We start from the raw sequence: 18738 nt of genomic DNA, 5'->3' as shown, positions 1-18738 counted from the left end.
GAAGCCTGCTGGGCTCCAAGGTGAGGTCCCCTGCCCTCTGAAACGAGGGGTTGGGGGCACACCTGGGTCCCTTCTGTTCCTTGAGCCTAAGCCCTATGCCCCAGAGCCCCCGGGGCCTTTTCCAGCCCTGTGGGTCCTGAGCATTGGCCCTGCCCACTGCCCAAACCTCACCCTTGCTTAGGTCCCGCTCTCCACAGCCAACGCCCTCCTCCCCCATCTTTTTTCCCCCCTCCTCCTCGTTTTTACTATTGTGGTACTGATGTCCCTTCCGGTTGTTGATTCATCTATATTTTTATTTTTACATTATTTGTAACATATCTGTTAGTTTCCTAGTCTAATTTTATTTTTTACTTTGTTATTGTTCTTTTTTTTTGGCCACCCGATGCAGCTTACAGGATCTTGATTTGTGAACCCGGGGTTAGGAGGAAGCTCCTGTGGTGGGAGCTCCAAGTCCAAACCACTGGACTAACAGAGAACCTCAGACCTCAGGGAATATTCATTGGAGTGAGGTCTCACAGAGTTCCTCATCTCAGCACCAAGACCCAGCTCTACCCAATAGCCTACAAACTCGTGTTGGAAGCCTCAGGACAAACAACCAGTAAAACAGGAACACAATCCCACTCATAAAAGAAAAAAAAAATGAGATGGCAAAAAAATATGTCACAGATGAAGGAGCAAGGTAAAAACCTACAGGACCAAATAAACGAAGAGGAAATAGGCAATCAATCTGAAAAAGAATTCAGAGTAATGATATTAAAGATGATCCAGAATCTCAGAAACAGAAGCATGGATTGAGAAAATACAAGAAATGTTTAACAAAGATCTAGAAGAACTAAAGAACAAACAGAGATGAACAACACAATAACTGAAATGAAAAATACACTAGAAGGAATCAATAACAGAATGGAGGCAGAAGAACAAATAAGTGAGTTGGAAGACAGAATGGTGGAAATAACTGCTGAGGAGCAGAATGAAGAAAAAAGAATGAAAAGAATTGAAGACAATCTCAGAGACCTCTGGGACAATACTAAACGCACCAACATTTGAATTACAGGGGTCCCAGAAGAAGAGAAAAAGAAAGGGTCTGAGAAAATAATGTGAGGAGATTATAGTGGAAAACTTCCCTAATGTGGGAAAGGAAATTGTCACCCAAGTCCAGGAAGCACAGAGAGTCCTATACAGGATAAACCCTAGGAAAAACACACCAAGACACATATTAATCAAACTAACAAAAATTAAATTCAAAGGAAAAATATTAAAAGCAGCGAGGGAAAAACAAAAAATAACATACAAAGGAATCCCCATAAGGTTACCAGCTGATTTTTCAGTGGAAACTCTGCAGGCAAGAAGGCAGTGGCAGGATATACTTAAAGGTGATGAAAGAGAAAAATCTACAACCAAGATTACTGTACCCAGCAAGGATCTCATTCAGATTTGATGGAGAAGTCAAAAGCTTTTCAGAGAAACAAAAGCTAAGAGAATTCAGTAACACCAAATGCTAAAGAAACTTCTCTAAGTGGGAAACACAAGACAAGAAAAAGACCCACAAAAACAAACCCAAAACAATTAAGAAAATGATAATACGAACATACATATCAATAATAACTTTGAATGTAAATGGATTAAGTGCTCCAACAAAAGACAGACTGGCTGAATGGATACAAAAACAGGACCCATATATATGCTCACTACAGGAGACCCACTTCAGACCTAGGAACACATACAGACTGAAAGTGAAGGGATGGAAAAAGACATTCCACGCAAAAGGAAATCAAAAGAAAGCCGGAGTACCAATACTTATATCAGATAAAACAGACTTTAAAATAAAGACTGTTACAAGAGATAAGGAGGGACACTACATAATGATCAAAGGATCAGTCCAAGAGAAGATATAACAATTATAAATGTTTATGCACCCAACATAGGAGTACCTCAATACATAAGGCAAATGCTAACAACCATGAAAGGAGAAATCGACAGTAACAATAATAGTAGGAGACTTTAACACCCCACTTACACCAAAGGACAGATCATCCAAACAGAAAATAAATAAACACAAGCTTTAAATGACACAATAGACTAGATAGATCTAATTGATATTTATAGAACATTCCACCCAAAAGTGGCAAAATACACTTTCTCCTCAGGTGCACATGGAACATTCTCCAGAATAGATCACATCTTGGGTTGCAAATCAAGCCTCGGAAAATTCAAGCATCTTTTCTGACCACAATGCTGTGAGATTAGAAATCAATTAAGAGGAAAAAAACTGTGAAAAACACAAATACATGGAGGCTAAACAGTGCACTACTAAATAACCAAGAGATCACTGAAAAAATCAAAGAAGAAATAAAAAAAATACAGAAACAAATGACAACGAAAACACGACGACCCAAAACCTATGGGACGCAGCAAAAGCAGTTCTAAAAGGGAAGTTTACAGCAATTCAATCTCACCTCAAGAAACAAAAATCTCAAACAATCTAACCCTATACTTAAAACAACTAGAGAAAGATGACCAAAGAAAACCCAAATTCAGTAGAAGGAAAGAAATCATAAAGATCAAAGCAGAAAGAAATGAAATAGAAACAAAGAAAACAATAGCAAAGATCAATAAAACTAAAAGATGGTTCTTTGAGAAGATAAAATTGATAAACCCTTGCCACACTCATCAAAATAAAAAGGGAGAGGATGCAAATCAATAAAATTAGAAATGAAAAAGGAGAAATCACAATGGACACTGCAGAAATACAAAGGATTATAAGAGACTACTACAAACAACTATATGCCAATAAAATGGACAACCATGAAGAAATGGAAAAATTCTTGGAAAGGTACAATTTTACAACACTGAACCAGGAAGAATTAGAAAATATAAACAGACGTATCACAAGTAACGAAATTGAAACTGTAATTAAAAATCTTCCAACACACAGAAGTCCAGGACCAGATAGCTTCACAGGTGAATTCTATCAAACATTTTGAGAAGAGTTAACACCAATCCTTCTCAAACTCTTCCAAAAAACAGCAGAGGGAGAAACACTCCCAAATTCATTCTATGAAGCCACCATCACCCTGATACCAAAACCAGAAAAAGATATCACAAAAAAAATTGCAGACCAATATCACTGATGAACATACATGCAAAAATCCTGAACAAAATACTAACGAACAGAATCCAACAGCACATTAAAAGGGTCATACACCATGATCAAGTGAGATTTATCCCAGGGATGCAAGGATTCTTCAATATACGCAAATCAATGTGATATACCATGATAACAAATTAAGGAATAAAAACCATACGATCATCTCAATAGATGCAGAAAAAGCTTTTGACAAAATTCAACATCCATTTATGATAAAAACTCTCCAGAAAATGGGCATAGAGGGAACCTACCTCAGCATAATAAAGGCCATATATGACAAACCTACAGCAAGCATCATACTCAATGCTGAAAAACTGAAAGCATTTCCTCTAAGATCAGGAACAAGACAAGGATGTCCACTCTCGCCACTCTTATTCAACACAGTTTTGGAAGTCCTAGCCATGGCAATCAGAGAAGAAAAAGAAATAAAAGGAATACAAATTGGAAAAGAAGAAGTAAAATTATCACTGTTTGCAGATGACATGATACTATACATAGAAAATCCTAAAGATGCCACCAGAAAACTACTAGAACTAATCAATGAATTTGGTAAGGTTGCAGGATACAAAATGCACAGAAATCTCTGGCATTCCTATACACCACCAACAAAAAATCAGAAAGAGAAATTAAGGAAACACTCTCATTTACCATTGCAACAAAAAGAATAAAATACCTAGGAATAAATTCTTCCTAAGGAGGTGAAAGACTTGTACTCAGAAAACTATAAAACACTGATGAAAGAAATCAAAGATGACATAAACAGATGGAGAAATATACCATGTTCTCTGATTGGAAGAATCAATATTGTGAAAATGACTATACTACCCAAAGCAATCTACAGATTCAGTGCAATCCCTATCAAACTACCAATGGCATTCTTCACAAAATTAGAACCAAAAAAAAACCGAATAGCCAAAGCTATCTTTAGAAAGAAAAACGGAGTTGGAGGACTCAGGCTCCCTGACTTCAAACTATACCACAAAGCTACAGTAATCAAGACAGTGTGGTACTGGCACAAAAACAGAAATATAGATCAATGGTCCAGGATAGAATGCCCAGAGATAAACCCATGCACATATGGGCACCTAATTTACGACAAAGGAGGCAAGAACATACAGTGGAGAAAAGACAGCCTCTTCAATAAGTGGTGCTGGGAAAACTGGACAGCTACATGTAAAAGAATTAAATTAGAACATTACCTAACACCGTACACAAAAATAAACTCAAAATGGATTAAAGACTTAAATGTAAGACCAGACACTATAAAACTTTTAGAGGAAAAGATAGGAAAAACACTCTTTGACATAAACCACAGCAAGATCTTTTTTGACCCACCTCCTAGAGTAACAGAAATAAACACAAACAAATGGGACTTAATTAAACTTAAAAGCTTTTGCACAGCAAAGGAAACCATAAACAAGACCAAAAGACAACCCTCAGAATGGGAGAAAATATTTGCAAATGAAACAACAGACCAAGGAATAATCTCCAAACTATACCAACAGCTCATGGAGCTCAATATCAAAAAAACCAAACAATCCAGTTAAAGAATGGGCGGAAGACCTAAACAGACATTTCACCAAGGAAGACATACAGATGGCCAAGAAGCACATGAAAAGATGCTCAACATCACTAATTATTAGAGAAATGAAAATCAAAACTACAGTGAGGTATATCACCTCATGCCAGTCAGAATGGCCAGTATCAAAAAAGTTAGAAACAATAAATGCTGGAAAGGGAGTGGTGAAAAGGGAACCCTCCTACACTGTTGGTGGGAATGTAAATTGATATAACCACTATGGAAAACAGTATGGAGGTTCCTTAAAAAACTAAAAATAGAACTACCATACAACCCAGCAATCCCAGTACTGGGCATATACCCTGAGAAGACAATAATTCAAAAAGAGACATGCACCACAATGTTCACTGCAGCACTATTTACCATAGCCAGGACATGGACATCAACAGATGAATGGATAAAGATGATGTGGCACATATATACAATGGAATATTATTCAGCCGTAAAAAGACATGAAACTGAGTTATTTGTAGTGAGGTGGATGGATCTAGAGTCTGTCATACAGAGTAAGTCAGAAAGAGAAAAATACCATTATGCTAACACATATATATGGAATCTAAAAAAAAAATGGTACTGATGAACCTAGTTGCAGGGCAGGAATAAAGAGGTAGGCATAGAGAATGGACTTGAGGACATGGGGTGGGAGGGCAAAGCTGGGACAAAGTGAGAGTAGCGTTGACATATATACACTACTGAATGTAAAATAGTTGGCTGGTGGGAAGCAGCAGCATAGCACAGGGAGATCGGCTTGGTGCTTTGCGATGACCTAGAGGGGTGGGATAGGGAGGATGGAAGGGAGGCTCAAGAGGGAGGGGATATGGGGACATGTGTATGCATATGGCTGATTCGCTTTGTTGTGCAACAGAAACTATCACAGTATGGTGAAGCAATTATTTTTTAAAAATGGCAAAAAGAAAAAGTGATTTTATAATTATTAAACATTTATAAATAAAAAATGAAATTTTAATGGAAGCCCTTTTAAAAAAACTCAATGAGGTAGAAGAAAAGGCAGAGAAAGCATCAGGCTTCTTTTTTTAAATTAATTTATTTATTAATTTATTTGTGTTTGGCTGTGTTGGGTCTTCATTGCTGCTTGTGGGCTTTCTCTAGTTGTGGCAAGCGGGGGCTATTCTTTGTTGCAGTGCGAGGGCTTCTCATTGTGGTGGCTTCTCGTTGCGGAGCGTGGGCTCTAGGAGCACAGGCTTCAGTAGTTGTGGCACGTGGGCTCAGTAGTTGTGGCTTGCGGGCTCTAGAGTGCAGGCTCAGTAGTTGTGGTGGCCGGGCTTAGTTGCTCTAAGGCATGTGGGATCTTCCTGGACCAGGGCTAGAACCCGTGTCTACTGCACTGGCAGGCAGATTCTTAACCACTGTGCCACCAGGAAAGGCTCGCATCAGGCTTTTTAAATAGTTAATATACCACCTGCTCTCTATGTTACATCATTCTGGATAGAAAACCTTTCTGTTCTCCTTAAGAAGGTGAATTTGGGTGAGGCTTTTAGGGACTCCCTAGATTCTAGTCTGTTTAAACAGCCATGATTTAAAAATAGAGACTCTGAGATGAAGAGCAAACTTCTATGATTAAAGACACAAGAGGGACTTCCCTAGTGGCACAGTGGTTAAGAATCCGCCTGCTGATGCAGGGGACACGGGTTTGAGCCCTGGTCCGGCAAGATCCTACATGCTGCGGAGCAACTAAGCCCATGTGCCACAACTACTGAGCCCGTGCACCTAGAGCCCAGGCTCCTCAACAAGACAAGCTACTGCAGTGAGAAGCCCACGCACTGCAACGAAGAGTAGCCCCTGCTTGCCGCAACTAGAGAAAGCCTGCACGCAGCCAAACAATTAAAAAAAAAAAAAAAAAAAAAAAAGACATGAGAAACAGCCTTTCATAGTTAAGGCTATCCTATTTTTAATGCGTAAATCTAATTATACATTATCCCCTTTGGTCACACTACTTACTGAAACTTGATTAATGACAAGATCATTTCCTTAATTTTAAGAAATGGGATTAGGTCTCTCTGAGACACAGCGGGAAGCTGGACAGTTGAGGAGAAAGAATAACACTTAAACAGTTTCTTGTCTTGTTGCCACTGGTCAATTATACATTCTCTCATTTGATCCTGCTACTGCTTACCATGTTCCAGATAGTGTGCTAAAGAATTTCATGTATCACCTTATTTATCCATAATTAAAACCCTATGAGGTTGGTGATAGTATTCCCATCATACAGACGAGGTAACAAGCCCAAAGTTTTACTGCTAGCAAGTGGTGGAAGCAGGACTCAACACTATGTGCACCTGTCTCCAAGGTAGTTGCTGTTACTCTTAAAAATAAAGGGTGGTGCCTTCAGAACTGTTAGTTGTAAATACTCAGTGAAAAAAGGAAAGGAAGATAACTCTTTAGGTAAATACACTAGAAGAAGCTGAGTGGAATACAAAGCTCTTCCTAACCTGTGGTGCTTTGAGGTCTGTTTTGAAAGTGGGAATGAACACTGCAAACTGTGCTGATTTGACATTTCCCGTTAGCATTCCTATTGGACAGAAGATCTCTGGTTCCAGAGACTTTGCTAGAATAGGGGTTTTCAAAACTTGTTTTAGCCTTAGAACCCTTTCTTCAAATGGATCTTAGATGCTAAGTCATTCAAGTTGAAGAGAGGAAGGGGGAGTCGGGGTGTGCATCAGCTGAGGGCTAGGGGCTCCATCTCTACTCCTGCTGCTGCTTCAACATAATTAGGGCCTACCCAGAAAATCACTGATGGTATAAAGCAGCAATTTTATTTTGGACAATTCAATAACATATAATTTTTAAATGTGCCTATCTTTTTGACCCCAATTTTTAGATGTGCATAATCAATTTATTATATAGAAATACTAGCATGATGGCATAAAGGGGTGTGTGTGTATTTACTCACATATATATGGCTATTCGGTCCAATAGTTTTTTAAAATAAATTTATTTATTTTATTTATTTTTGGCTGCATTGGGTCTTCATTGCTACACGTGGGCTTTCTCTAGTTGTGGCGAGCAGGGGCTTCTCTTGTTGCGGAGCACGGGCTCTAGGCACACGGGCTTCAGTAGTTATAGCACGGGCTCTAGAGTGCAGGCTCAGTAGTTGTGGCGCACGGGCTTCATTGCTCCGCGGCATGTGGGATTTTCCCAGACCAGGGCTCGAACCCGTGTCCCCCGCGTTGGCAGGTGGATTCTTAACCACTGGTGCCACCAGGGAAGCCCACAATATTGTTTTAAATAAAGACAGTTGGGAGCAGAATGTCTGTTAATAGAGGTTTGGATAAATAAATTATGGTATTTTCATACAATAGTATGTTTTCTAGTTAAAAAAAAAAGTCTATATATGTATTCATGTGGAAAGAGAATCAAGACATTTGGTTAAATTTTTAGAAGTTGTACTCTGTACAGTATCATCTAATTACTGTTTAAAAAATCTGCAATGTTCACATAAAGAAGGAAAAGCCTAGAAAGATATATACTACTAATAGTAAATACATATGGGGAGGGAGAAGGCTTTCACTTTTACTATATTGCTTTTGAATTATATGAACAATGTAGGATGAAAATATATTTTTTATACAAATAAAAATGTACTACTCGACTAGGGCATTCTTTCTAACTCCTTGGGGGCTCTGTAAATTGGTCAGGTCACACGGTACTTGAGGAACTCAGTATGTGACAAATAATCTAATTTTGGGTAGTATCCCTGCTCTGTCAGTTGGATTCAAGATAGGAGGTAGTTTTTGCCCCTTTGCTTGCTGTGGTTTTTAATGGTCTATATCTATTTTGGTGATCTTTATCTAAAAATTTTCATTTTTTTCATTGTGGAATACCCAGTGTATCTTTGCATCGTTTTGTACTTGTGTTTATGTTTATCTTTGACATCCATATACTTTTTCCTATTAGGAGGATGCAGAGTTGCCTGTTAAACTTATATCCTAAATTTACTGCCTATTAAATTTACATTTTCCAAGTACTCCAGGGAACCAAACAATAAAGGAGATCTGTTACAGCTCCTCCTTTTTTTCTTCTGTGCCCCATGGCTACCTTGGGAGGTAGGAGCTAATAAGTCCGAAAATCAAATGACAGTAATTCCTTTCTCTGACAAACACAGCCTTACCTGCAAGGTAACGAATTGTCTCAAGCTTGTTAGACTCCATTAGGGTTTTTAAAGAAGCAATTTCAGTGTCAATTTTGTTACCGGTCTCTGAAATAATACCTCTGGTTTTGGTATCCTGTAGTAATTAAGAATAAGACAATTAAATTTTGTCCCTGTGTATCGTGGAGAAAAATGTTTACTTTAGAAATCCTCACTTATGGGCTAATTTTGTGTAACAAAAGTTTTAAGTGGGGAAACACAGTAAAAAAGCACAGTGATATTAAAAAGAAAAAATAACACTACATGAATATTACAAATTGACAAAAAGTATTCCTTCTACTTTGATATTTGGAGACTATTTCTTAGGATTATCACATTCTGGGCACATTCTACTAAAAGCCTCACAGGAAGATACAGGCATACCTCATTTTATTGTGCTTCGAAGATGCTGCATGTTTTTTTTAAACAAATTGAAGCTTTGTGGCAACCCTGAGTCAAATAAGTGTATTGGCACCATTTTTCCATGAGCATTTGCTCACTTCATGTCTCTGTGTCACATTTTGGTGATTCTTGCAATACTTCAAACTTTTTCATTATTACTATATTTATTATGGTGATCTGTGATCAGTGATCTGTGATGTTACTATTGCAAAAGATTACCATGCACTGACAGCTCAGAAGATGGTTAGCATCTTTGTAGTAGTTATTTTTAAATTAAGGTATGGATATTGTTTATTTAGATATAGTGCTACTGCACACTTAATAAACTACAGTATATTGTAAACATAACTTTTATATGCACTGGGAAACCAAAAAATTTGTGTGACTCACTTTATTTCAGTATTTGCTTTATTGCTGTTGTCTGGAAATGGACCTGCAATACCTCTGAGGTATGCCTGTATTTGAGACCTAAATATATGAGGATAAACTAAGAAGCAAAAATGTTAGTCACAGAACTATCACCTTATGTGTATAAAGTCCATAGGATATCATAGTTAAAACTTTAAATATATTTTGCAAAAGGAAAAACCAACTGGGTTTATAATATGAACTGGCACCAATATTAAAGGAGAGGGCAGAAATGCTTGTTGGGTAACACTGAATGCTATATGCATAGGGACTAAGGGGTAGAAAGAGAAATAAGATGATATTTAGAGCTCAGAAATTAGCTGGGAGAGAATTTGTTGATTTCCTTGTTTATCTCCTTTATCTGGCCAAGAAGTTAGAGAAGGGAATATAGGCTGCTTAGAACGGCAAATGGGACCTTCGCGTCTACTGAATTATAATCAAGAGTGATGTCTCTTATGTTAGACTGTAGACCGAGTGACTTTTAACGTTTAAGAAAAGGACTAGGCTGAGTCAGAAAGCTAGGTTTTACTCAGCCACAGAGATTAAATAATGATCACAATTTAGGATTACTGAGAGGTAAACAGTAGTTATGAGTATGGAGTTTAGAATCCAGGTTGACATCTGGCTCTACCACTTTTTAGTTGTGTGACCTTAACTTCCTTCTGCCTCACTTTCCAAATCGGTAGAATGGGAATAGAGTGCCTACCTCACACAGAGGCTGATACGAGGATTAAATAAATAATAGACATAAAAGGTAAGTAAAACAGTATCTAACATAAAAATTTTTTATTTGACTGAACCTAGGCATTCATTGAAATACTAATTGTGAATCCTTGTCTTTTTAAAAAAATAGTTCTCTTCCATATAAAAATAATTTAGTTAAAAAAAAGTATGCTACCTGGAAAGCTTGATTCTGACTCAGAAGTCACAGCTCAGGTACTACCATCCACCTGGTAGCAGCTTCCCCCAAAGTACTGGTTAACTATAATAGCTATGAGGAAATCATGGATTCTATAGGGCTAGCTTGTTGAAGTCCAAACTTATAAAATGATACACATAAAGGCAGTTACATAAGGCATGAGAGCTATACAGAAGAGAAACTTTTACATAGCAGCTTACATTTTTGGTAAATTCTGTGGTTGCCTCCATAAGTTTCTTTTCTTGATCTGTAAACTAAACGATATGGTTTATCAAGAGGTTAAAAAAAAGATGACTAAAAGGAATTAAAAAGGAGTAAGCGCAAAAAAGTACATTTAAAAGCACATTACCATATCTGTTACTCTGCTCCTTTCTAGGTTGATATCCAGTTTATTATCTGCTCTGATTCGACTGGTTTCATTCTTTAAAGAAAATAAAAATATTTAAAAAGTGATCTTGTAATGAATATTTGTTCTGAAATTAATGAACTATTCTGAAGTGGGGAAAAAAGTTTCACTTACTATCAGTTGTTGCTTAACTTGTTCTAATTCAATTTTCATTTTCTAGGTATAAAGAAAGATCACACACAATTGGTGTTAAACCAAAAGTCCATATTATGATTTATTAAAAAAAATCTGAAACCCTGCATAAGCAAAAATTGGACATTCTGTGGATTTCTAATACATTTTCTGATTAAGAATAAAGACAAAAAAAGAATAGTTCATCGTATTCAGAAAATAATTATGAACATAACATTAGACAATGTATTTATGTTTCAATATAGTAGTCCCCCCGATCCACTGGGGATATGTTCCAAGACCCCAAGTGGAGGAAACCTCGAATAGTACTGAACCCTATACGTACTATGTTTTTTCTTATACTAATGGGTAGGTAGCATATACAGTGTGGATACACTGGACAAAGAGATGATTCATGTCCTGGGGGGAATGGAGTGGGACAGTGAAAGATTTCATCATGCTACTCAGAACAGTGTGACATAAACATATGAATTGTTTATTTCTGGAATTTTCCACTTAATATTTTCAGACTGCAGTTGACCACGAGTAACTAAAACTGTGGAAAGCGAAAATGCAGATAAGGGGGGACCTACTGTATTCTACTTAAAAAAAAAAAAGATTGATATTCTAAATTTTAAAATATTTTAAGCTAGTGGGTACAAAGTTCTGACTGAATTACAGAAACATTTTTCTCTTAAGTGACAAAATAATTATTACAGAACCAAAAAAAATGGAAAATGCCACATTACTGTCAGTTCTGAGAATATTATTCTGAACTACACTAGAAATGTAATAAAATATATGTAGCTCAAAGATTTCCTTTTATGTGACCTGTATAAGATACAACTGTCATTCTTTAGTATGTAAGAAACTATGATGTATACATAGATTAGGTATGGTCAAACATGTATCTTTTATCTAAAAACTTGCTAATAATTATTTAATAACCACATGAAATTGTTTTGGGGTCCTTTTCTTCACCAAGTAGGATACTTATGAAATCAGTTATCTTATTAGTAATAAATTGAGACTTGTATCACCTGGTTCTCTGCTCGCAGATTTGCAAATTCACTTTTCTCTAGGATGACCATGTCTTTCCTGATGGAGTCCAAATGAGCCATTAACTGTTGTACTGTTATTTCCTAAAATGCAAAATTAAAATAACTGAGTGATGCCATCCCCTTGCATGGAATTGTTCATGAAACTTTAAAAAAATTATTGCCTTGCTACAAGGTATAATGTTGCTTGGCTAAGTAAAAAACAAAACAAATGAAACCTATATATCTGAAATATCAAAATTAAAAGAAGTAGGAGATTCAAGGAAGAAAAAGTATTTCCCAGTGAAGAGAAACAAATGTCTAGGTCTTTTCAATGAAAGAATCCCAATTAAATGCTTACTTAACCTCCAAGAGTTCCTCAGCAAATACTCTTTATTTATTTTTTAAATATCTACATGGGAAAGTTTTTATCTTTCATTGCTTTGCTTTTTTTTTTTTAATTTTTATTTTTTGGCTGTGCGGCATGCGGGATCTTGGTTCCCGACCAGGGATCGAACCTGCACCCCAGGCAGTGGAAGCACAGAGTCTTAACCACTAAACCGCCAGGGAAGTTGATTTTGAAGGATCTTCTACCATCAGAAATTTCTAGGATACTGAATAAGACTTAGAAGTCAGGTAATAAAATAGAAGTATGGTTTAAATAATTGTCAGTATAACATAGTTTGGTTTAAATTCCTGAGTATCTTTCCTATATTTGGCACTACAAAGAATTTGTGAAAGAAAAGGTGGTCCCTATCTGATATATATATATATATATTTTTTAAGTTTTTAGTTAACACCTCCGTCACCACACAAGTTCTTTCTTTTTTTAAAATTTATTTATTTATTTTTAGCTGTGTTGGGTCTTCATTGCTGCGTGTGGGCTTTCTCTAGTTGCAGTGAGCAGGGGCTACTCTTTGTTTTGGTGTGTGGGCTTCTCATTGCAGTGGCTTCTCGTTGTGGAGCATGGGCTCTAGGTGCGCAGGCCTCAGGAGTTGTGGTGCGCGGGCTTCAGGAGTTAGCGGGCTCTAGCACACAGGCTCAGTAGCTGTGGTGCACGGGCTTAGTTGCTCCGCGGCATGTGGGATCTTCCCAGACTAGGGATCAAACCTGGGTCCCCTGCATTGGCAGGCAGATTCTTAACCACTGCACCACCAGGGAAGCCCTATCTGATAGACTTATAAACTTTTACTTTGCTAGGGAGGGTTTTTGTAGAAATGATTTAAAGCAGTCTTACAAGGCAAATATAACTTTCACCACTAAACTCAAAATCGTGTAGCTTGCTGACTCATCTTTTATCTCTTTTTAATCAAAAGAAAAAGTAGATGAAGGTGTAACCTTGAAAAAGACCCTCTATAACAGGGTTTATAAACAAAACAGAAAAACCCAAACAAGAACAGAATGACTAGTGGAACTCCCATTTTGTCATAGTTTGTGGCTAGGAGTGCATTGTTGGGGTTACAGTCCTCCACTGACCACAATATGGGTGAGAAAGGCTATTTCAAAACTGCCTTGACATTTAGAAAACAGAGGCTATAGTGGTTCCAGATGCACGGCTACAGAATGACTCAGTCTTCAAAGGGTCTGGAATGCACACATCTTCTCCAAAAACAGCTCTCAGACGGCACAGCTACATAGACTGGAGGTTAAAAATGTGAGTTCTGGAGTCAGGCTGCCTGGGTTTGAATCCAAACGCTGCCATTTACTATGAGTCTTTGGGCACGTTATTTAGCTTCTTTGACCTCCTCTTTGCTGAAATGGGAATAATAACTACCTATACCTTATAGAGTTGTTTTGAGGATTAAATGATATAATGCATGTAAAATGCTTACAGTAATACTTGGTGCACAGTTAGCATTCGATGAATGTGATGAGACAGGTGTCTAATGGCTGAAGCAGGACAGTGTGACTCCAATGTTTTGATGTGGAGGGAGTTTTGCTTTAAATATTATTCCTATCATAAAATTAAAAAGTTATTTTTTACTGTGTACAATAGACATCCCTGACTCTAATGCCTTCCCTAACCCTCATCTATATTATTGGGGAGGAGGTTCGTTTTCTTTTATGCAGTTCTGCTTGAAATATTCATGAGAATTACCTCAGAAGTCATACAGAAGTGGCCTCTAGGGGTTGTCGGTCTTGTTCCCCCCAAATATCATTATGAAGGAGTTCTAAGACATTAACTATAATATTATTTTTGTTTTGAGTCTTTAATAAAATGTTATTTTATTACCAGAACTACATAGAGAAGGGCAGAAAATGTAACTACATACTTCTTATAGACTCTGAACTTGAGAATAAGGAATTACTGTGACTCTAAACTCTTTCTATCTCCCTTTCCGCCTTTAAATAGTTTGGGACTCAAAAAGCCTATAAGATAGCACGTATGTCCATCTTCAAAAACTTTAAGTGGAAAAATATAATCCAGTCAAATCTATTAAAAGTGTGATCATTGTAACTATTGTGGAGCCACCAGAGAATATGAATGTTATTCAGACTATAAGCAAATTCAGAATATAACCGAATTCTCAGACTGAGCACACTTGACTTAGCATGGCTCTTTCTGAAGTGATCATGTATGAAGCTTGTTTGCCTCATGGCCTATGGCTCAAGGATGGAATGGGATTTTGATTTCATACACCAGTAATAAAAAACCCAAAAGTTCAGTAGTAGTGTACCTACATCCAATCCTACATTTTAAATGTAAGATTAAATGGCCCTGGCAGCATAAAAATTCTGCAAACAACAGTTTTAATTCACTGATTATGTTACAGAGAAACTTAAAAATCTGATTTAAGAGTACCATTAACTCTTTCAGAATAGCTCAAAGGTTTGGGGGGGGATTAAATGAGTGGCTTTTTCTTTGGTGGATTTAATAGTCTGTTATGATCCTGAATAAATTTAGCTAAAATAATACACATACAAATTTAAAGTTAAGTTAAATCTAGGGGCTGAATGCTTTTAATGCTAAATACATAATTAATTGGACATTACAGTAAAAATCTTTAAAAAATTTTGCTCTTTCATGACCTTTAATGACATTTTATGCAAGAGCTCCTAATTTTATGTAAGAAAGAAATCCTAATATTTCTCTGCTGTGAAATATTTATCTGAAGAAGAAATCCTAAATTTTAAAAATTAAAATTAAAAAAATATAACCAGAGAAAGAAAATAGATTCTTAAACACAGTAATTAATTCATGATTGACAGATTATGAATTATTATCCTAAAGTTCATTTAGCTTATTCTATCCTTCATATAAAATTATTGCTTTCTATCCATAGCACCACAATGACAACTCTTGCAAATTACTGAACTTCTCTGATGCTTTCTTCAGTGGTAAAATAGAATAATTCTACCTACTTTTCAAGGTTGTTAGAGAGATTAATAAAATCATATATGAGCAGTCCGCAGCACTGCCTCTCACTTCTTAAGTTCTTAGTAAATGGTATTACTTGGCGTTTAAGGATTCAGGTATCTGGTCAGATTAAAGCATCTTAGCCAGGTGATTTATGAACTCCTTCCCAGCCATGTATGTAAGTCCCTTCCAGCTTTCCAACTTTGTGAAAATTAACCAGAACATACACATGACTGCAGTAAACTGGTCAGCTCTTCTACTGTGGTGGGCTTTCTATGTGGAAAAAGTTGTTTCACTAACAACCTACCACCATCCCATGACTCAAATAATATAATTATCTTACACAATGAAAGATCTGACAAAAGTTTACTCTGTGTTACCATAATTTTGTGATGACTATTCTAACTCCTCAGTCTCTCTGGATACTGACTTTGCTACACGTTTTTTGTTTTTGGTTCCTTTAGAGAGAATAATGAGGAAGATGCAGGTGTGTTTAGAAGGGGGGTGGGTAAACAGAGATGCAGTTATGAAAAAGATTGTCTAATGAAACTGTCAGAAGTGATAAAAATGAAAACATTACCTGTTGAGCTTGAGTGACCATCTCCTTATAGATAGTATCGAGGCTGACATTTGATAAAATGGTTAATGCTGATACAATTGTTTCTGCTTGTGCTTTGTCAAATCCTACAAGCGGCAAATAGGTATTTACATTTTTTAAAAAGTGCACATCCTTCTCAAAATAGACAGCTAGAATAATTTCTATCATTTAAATTATCATGCAGTTGACTCTTTAACACATGGATTTGAACTGAGTGGGTCCACTTAGATGTAGATTTTTCTCAATAGTAAATACTACCATACCACACAACCTGTGGTTGGTTGAAGCTGCGGATGTGGAATTGCGGATACAGAGGGCCACTATAAAGTTACATGCAGATTTTTGACTACACAGGCAGTCGGTGCCCCAACCCCTGTGTTGTTCAAGGGTCAACTGCAGTCTTTAAAAAAAATGGTTATAATTAAAAATCGACCCATTATGCTAAATTACTCTCAAAAAAGCACTCTCCAATTTTAATTCCACTGATCCATTTCCCCACATTTACATCAACATGGGTATTACTAGTCTTTTTTGAGTGTATAATTGGCATTAAAATGGTATTGCATTATTATTTTAATTTATACTTAAAATTTGCATTTCCTTGATTAAGCATCTTTACATATATTTATTGGTAATTTATTTTTCTGTGAGCTGTTTATGGCCTTTGTCCATTTTTCTATAAAACTGCTTAACTTTTCTTATTGATTCATATGAATTTTTGTATATTAAAGCAATAGGCTCACTGTCATATGTGTTGCTAACATTTTTAATCTTACGGATCATATCCTTTGATACACAGATTTAAATAAATATTTCTGTAGTAACATCTGTCAGTCTTTACTTTTACTTTCATTGCTTTTGAGTTTTGTCTTGCTTCCTTACTCTAAAAGTCAAAAAATATTTCTATATTATAATAATTTTTGTAGTTTCTTTTTTTTTACATTTAGCTTTTAATCAATCTGGAATTTATTTTTCAGTAAGGGAATCTAATCTATTTTTTTCCAATGGCTAGTCATTTATCATAGCTCATTTATTAAACAGTCCTTCCTTTCCCTAATTTGTAATGCCTTCTTTATTGCTTTCTAAGACACACGTTTCTGAATGCCATTCTATTGCATTAAATCAACTCTTCTATTCCTAGTTTCATATACTTTAAATAACTGTTTTGACATCTGGTAATTTTTTGTGGCTGTTCTTTGATTTTCTTTTTTTCTATTCTTAAACATTGTGCTTGTACTTCCACATAAACTTTAGTATCAGCCTAGAAACTACAGTTGTTTTTTACATAATTGGAATCATTCTGCACATGTATCTTGAGCATTTCTCACATCAGTAAATATTCTTCAAGCTATACCATTTTCGTGACTAAAATATTCTATTTTATGGATGGCTCATATTTAAATAGTGACTTTTTTTAACATCTTTATTGGAGTATAATTGCTTTACAATGGTGTGTTAGTTTCTGCTTTATAACAAAGTGAATCAGTTATACATATATCCCCATATCTCTTCCCTCTTGCATCTCCCTCCCTCCCACCCTCCCTATCCCACCCCTCTAGGTGGTCACAAAGCACCAAGCTGATCTCCCTGTGCTATGTGGCTGCTTCCCACTAGCTATCCGTTTTACATTTGTTAGTGTATATACGTCCATGCCACTCTCTCACTTTGCCCCAGCTTACCCTTCCCCCTCCCCATGTCCTCAAGTCCATTCTCTAGTAGGTCTGCGTCTTTATTCCTGTCTTGCCCCTAGGTTCTTCATGACCATTTTCTTTTTTAGATTCCATATACATGTGTTAGCATACAGTATATGTTTTTCTCTTTCTGACTTACTTCACTCTGTATGACAGACTCTAGGTCCATCCACCTTACTACAAATAACTCAATTTCATTTCTTTTTATGGTTGAGTAATATTCCATTGTATATATGTGCCACATCTTTATCCATTCATGCAGCTCAATATCAAAAAAACAACCCAATCCAAAAATGGGCAGAAGACCTAAATAGACATTTCTCCAAAGAAGATATACAGATTGCCAACAAACACATGAAAGAATGCTCAACATCATTAATCATTAGAGAAATGCAAATCAAAACTACAATGAGGTATCACCTCACACCAGTCAGAATGGCCATCATCAACAAATCTACAAACAATAAATGCTGGAGAGGGTGTGGAGAAAAGGGAACCCTCTTGCACTGTTGGTGGGAGTGTAAATTGATACAGCCACTATGGAGAACAGTATGGAGGTTCCTTAAAAAACTAAAAATAGAACTACCATATGACCCAGCAATCCCACTACTGGGCATATACCCTGAGAAAACCATAATTCAAAGAGTCATGTACCACAGTCTTCATTGCAGCTCTATTTACAATAGCCAGGACATGGAAGCAACCTAAACAGTGACTCTTAATTGTTCATAATGGTGATGTTGTCTTTTTTTTTGTTCTATTTTTAATTTTTTTATTAGTTTCTGCTTTATAACAAAGTGAATCAGTCATACATATACATCTGTTCCCACATCCCTTCCCTCTTGCATCTCCCTCCCTCCCACCCTCCCTATCCCACCCCTCCAGGCGGTCACAAAGCACCGAGCTGATCGGTGATGTTGTCTTGACTAGGTAA

The 18738-nt window shown here is 36.6% G+C and overlaps 2 protein-coding genes across 5 annotated transcripts in view; one reads left to right on the top strand and one right to left on the bottom strand.

Annotated features, from left to right (window-relative positions):
* The window catches only part of ANKRD42 (ankyrin repeat domain 42), a gene marked incomplete at its 5' end in the record, with an annotated part of 71057 nt that extends 67112 nt beyond the window's left edge, over positions 1-3945 (top strand). Inside the window, one exon of the mRNA XM_079707377.1 lies at positions 389-3945. Within this exon, the coding sequence (XP_079563503.1) occupies positions 389-410 (22 nt within the window). The 3' untranslated portion in view covers positions 411-3945. The remainder of the gene's footprint in view (positions 1-388) is intronic.
* CCDC90B (coiled-coil domain containing 90B) overlaps positions 1-18738 on the bottom strand; it is a gene marked incomplete at its 3' end in the record, with an annotated part of 51896 nt that overhangs the window by 876 nt on the left and 32282 nt on the right. For 2 of the 4 annotated variants that reach the window (XM_079707380.1, XM_079707379.1), the window contains exons 3-8: positions 16096-16199; positions 12161-12262; positions 11124-11165; positions 10953-11024; positions 10804-10857; positions 8857-8971 (exon numbers count right to left, since the gene is read on the bottom strand). In XM_079707380.1, coding sequence (XP_079563506.1) covers positions 8857-8971; positions 10804-10857; positions 10953-11024; positions 11124-11165; positions 12161-12262; positions 16096-16199 — 489 coding nt within the window. The remainder of the gene's footprint in view (positions 1-8856; positions 8972-10803; positions 10858-10952; positions 11025-11123; positions 11166-12160; positions 12263-16095; positions 16200-18738) is intronic. The other 2 variants (XM_079707381.1, XM_079707382.1) reach the window with 2 other exon arrangements.

The sequence above is a fragment of the Hyperoodon ampullatus genome, assembly GCF_949752795.1.
Source record: "Hyperoodon ampullatus genome assembly, chromosome: 7".
Taxonomy (NCBI): Eukaryota; Metazoa; Chordata; class Mammalia; order Artiodactyla; family Ziphiidae; genus Hyperoodon; species Hyperoodon ampullatus.
This window is presented reverse-complemented; position numbering and strand designations above follow the sequence as displayed.